A 3,933-nucleotide genomic window follows, 5' to 3' on the forward strand; every position below is an offset into this window, starting at 1 on the left:
AGCCATCTATGACAAGCCCATAGCCAGTATCATTCTATATGGTGAAAAGCTGGCTGAAAGCATTTCCATAAAGATCTGGAACAAGATAAGGGTGTCCTCTCTCACCACTGCTTTTCAACATAATACTGGAAGTCCTAGCCAGAGCAATAAAACATGAGAAAACAAGGAATCCAAATAGGCATGGAAGAAGTCAAACTATCACTATTTGCAGACAATATGATAATATACATAGAGAATCCAAAAACGCCACAGAAAACTAATTCAACTAATCAATCAGTTTAGTAAAGTGGCAGGATACAAAATCAACACACAAAAATCAGTAGCCTTCCTATACATAAACAATAAATCTGAAGAAGAAGAAATCAAGAAAACCATTCCTTTCGTTTTTGAAACAAAAAAAATCAAATACCTGGGAATATACCTAACAAAAGAAGTAAAGGATCTATACAAAGAAAATTATAAAACACTGTTAAAAGAAATAGAAGAAGACACAAAGAAATGAAAAGACATCCCCTGCTCATGGACTGGAAGAATTAACATCATTAAGATGGCCATCCTACCAAAAGCAATATACAGATTCAATGCTATTCCAATAAAAATTTCAATGACATTCTTCAAAGAAATAGAACAATATTGATGAAATTCATACTGAATCACCAAAAACCCTGAATAGCCAAAGCTTTTCTGGAAAAAAAAAAAAAAGAAGGGAATGAAGGCAGCACACAGCACACTCCCAGACTTCAAACACCAAACTATACTACAAAGCCATAATCATCAAAACTACATGGTATTGGAACATGAACAGACATGCAGACCAATGGAATCAAATAGAAAATCCAGAAATAAACCCACAGATTTATGGTCAACTAATCTTTGACAAAGGAGCAAAGAATATGCACTTGAGGAAAGAAAGTTTGTTTAATAAATGGTGCTGGGAAAACGGGGTCATTACATGCAAAAGAATGATGCTTGACCACTACCTTACCCCATGCTCAAAACCAATTCAAAATGGATTAAAGAGCTGAAGCCATAAAATACATAGACCTGAAACCAGAAAATACAGGCAAAACACTATATGACATGCACCTCAAAGACATCTTTACAGACACATCATCCAAAGCAGTGATAGTGAAGGCAAAGATAAACAGCTGGGACTACATCAAATTAAAGATCTTCTGCACCGCAAAAGAGACAATAACCAAAACAAAGAGAAACCCCACCAACTGGGAGAACATTTTTGCACACAACACTAACGATAAAGGACTGATTAAAAAATCTACAAAGAGCTGATGAGACTCAACAAAAATAAAGAAAATTATCCTGTCAAAAAATGGGCAGAAGAGCTAAAAAGAAACTTCTCTGAAGAGGAAATGCAAATGGCCAACAGGCATATGAAAAAATGTTCAACCTCACTTGTAATCAGGGAAATGCAAATCAAAACTACCATGAGATTCCATCTTACACCAGTGAGAATGGCACATATTAAAAAAACTAGCAACAACAAATGTTGGCGAGGTTGTGGAGAAAAAGGAACTCTCCTGCACTGTTGGTGAGAGTGCAAACTGGTCCAACCATTATGGAGAGTTGTGTGGAAATTTCTTGACCTAGTAAATATACAGCTTCCATATGATCCAGCAATTCCACTCCTAGGCATTTACCCAAATGACACAGAAACAGTAATTCCAAAGGGCACCTGCACCCCTATGTTTATAGCAGCACTATTTACAATAGCTAAGCTATGGAAGCAACCCAAATGCCCAAAAATAGATGACTGAATCAAGAAGATGTGGTACATATACACAATGGAATATTACTCAGCAATCAAAAAAGATAAACACATGCAGTTTGCAGCAACATGGATGGAGCTAGAAGGAATCATGCTCAGTGAAACAGTCAGAAAGAAGAAGAAAAATACCGGATGGTCTCACTCATAGCAGGAATTTAGAAAACCTAAATAAGAGACCAGGAAAAAGACTAATCAATACAAAGTAAAAATCAAAATCAACAAGCAACTATAAACGACAGACACACTATGGGGGAGGGGGGTAAAGGAGGAGCGGGGAAAGGAAGGACTAGAGTCAAAATAAGGAGGGAGGTGCAATTGCATGGGGAATATTACCGTAACGAAAATGCATACATTGTGCAAAGATAGAAAAAGATGTAAGAATTATATAAAATAAAATAATTAAATAAAAAATACTTCATTGTAAAATACTAACCATTATTGACCCTTCAGCACATCAGTCTTTTTGCTAGTGGAGGTTCTGGTCTTGATGCTGATTGCTGCTGACTAATAGAGTACTTGCAAGACTAAGGCAGCTGTGATAATTTCTTATAAGAAATGAAAGAAGTATCCTGCAACCACTGAATCTTCATTTCACAAAACATTACTCTGTAACATGTCTGTTTGATAGCATTTATTCCACTGAACTTCTTTCAAAATTAGAGTAAAATCTGACATCCTTTCAAATTATGCTGCTTCATTACCAAGTAAGTTCATGAAATATTCTAAATCCTTTATTTTCAACAATGTCCACAGCATATTCACCAGGAGTAGATTGTAATTCAAAAAACCACTCTTTGCTCATCCATAACCTTTAACTCTGGGCGTCCCTGGTGGTGTAAGCAGTTAAGTCTCAGCACTATGAAGCTATCAGCAGCCACTGCAGGACAAGTTTGATCCCTAACCTGGGAGCTACCCATAGGAAGCAGCAGACTCTCCTGTCTTACGTGCTGCTCCCCTCAGCAGTGTAATTCAGTAGACCCATCTTTCTGCTTCCCACTCTATCTCTGGAGAATCCTCTTAAGGTAGAGCCCTATCTCCCACCCCATCTCTTGTCTACACCCCAGCTCTTGTATGCATTTAAAAAAAATTATTTTAGAAGTAACTTCTCATCCATTTAAAGGTGTATTTTAGTTTATTATGACATTGCAGCCTATCAGTCCTATGAATCACCATATTTTTAATGACATCTAAATATGGAAGCCTTTCCCAAAGGTTTTCACATGATTTTGAACAGACCCATCAGAGGAATCATTCCTATTGGCTGCTAGAGCTTTATAAAATCAGTACCTTAAATAACGATTTGAAAGTTGAAATTATTCCTTGACTCTAAAGAAGAAAAATGGATGCCTGTGTTACCAGGCATGTAAAAAATGAATCTCCTCCTATCTCCAAGGGAGCTCTTAGGTGAGCATATTCATGGTTAGCTAAGAGTGTATTTTTTGAGAGGGATCTTTTTTTCTGTGCAGTAATTCAGTGTGGGCTTAAAATATTCAGGAAGGCAAGTTGTAAACAGATGTGCTATCATCCAGACTTTGTCCTTGACACTATCACCAGCTAGGCTATGTTAGGGCATTGGCCACAGTTGACCAATCAGAAACTGAACAATAACCACAGCTTTATCCCCTAGGCCCAAAGCTTGAGTGTAACTATAAAAACCCTGAAGCTATCTTCACCAGTGGCAAATCATTATTTTTTTAGTTTCTATTTCATTTATTTCTGCTTTGAGTTTTATTATATTCTTTCTTATACTGGTTGGGGTTTTTTTGGTTGTTCTTTTTCTAGTTCTTTGAGATGTGTGCTTAGGTTTTTTGAGTTCTTTCTTGTTTCTTGATGTAATCCAAAAGATCAATGAAACCAAAAGTTAGTTCTTCAAAAAAATTAATAAAATAGACAAACCCTATCCAGGCTACTAAGGAAAAAAATAGGAGAAAGCACAAGTAAATAGGATCACAAATGAAAGAGGAGAAATCATAACAGGCACAGCAGAAATCAAAAGAATAATCAGAAACTTCTATGAACAGTTATATGCAAACAAATTCAACAATCTAGAAGAGATGGACAAATACTTACAACTTTACAATTGTCCAAAGCTAGATAAAGAAGAAATAGAACACCTAAACAGACCAATTACAAGCAGTGAAATTAAA

General features: G+C 36.2%; 1 protein-coding gene across 1 annotated transcript in view; it reads left to right on the plus strand.

Annotated features, from left to right (window-relative positions):
* Positions 1 to 2,472: 2,472 nt before the first annotated feature.
* Positions 2,473 to 3,933, plus strand: part of LOC119250807 (gamma-taxilin-like) — a 17,083-nt gene continuing 15,622 nt past the window's right edge. The window contains exon 1 of the mRNA XM_054697752.1: positions 2,473 to 2,490. Coding sequence (XP_054553727.1) covers positions 2,473 to 2,490 — 18 coding nt within the window. The remainder of the gene's footprint in view (positions 2,491 to 3,933) is intronic.

Source organism: Talpa occidentalis, unplaced genomic scaffold (assembly GCF_014898055.3).
Source record: "Talpa occidentalis isolate TD23 unplaced genomic scaffold, MPIMG_talOcc4v2.1 talOcc4.18, whole genome shotgun sequence".
Lineage (NCBI taxonomy): Eukaryota > Metazoa > Chordata > Mammalia > Eulipotyphla > Talpidae > Talpa > Talpa occidentalis.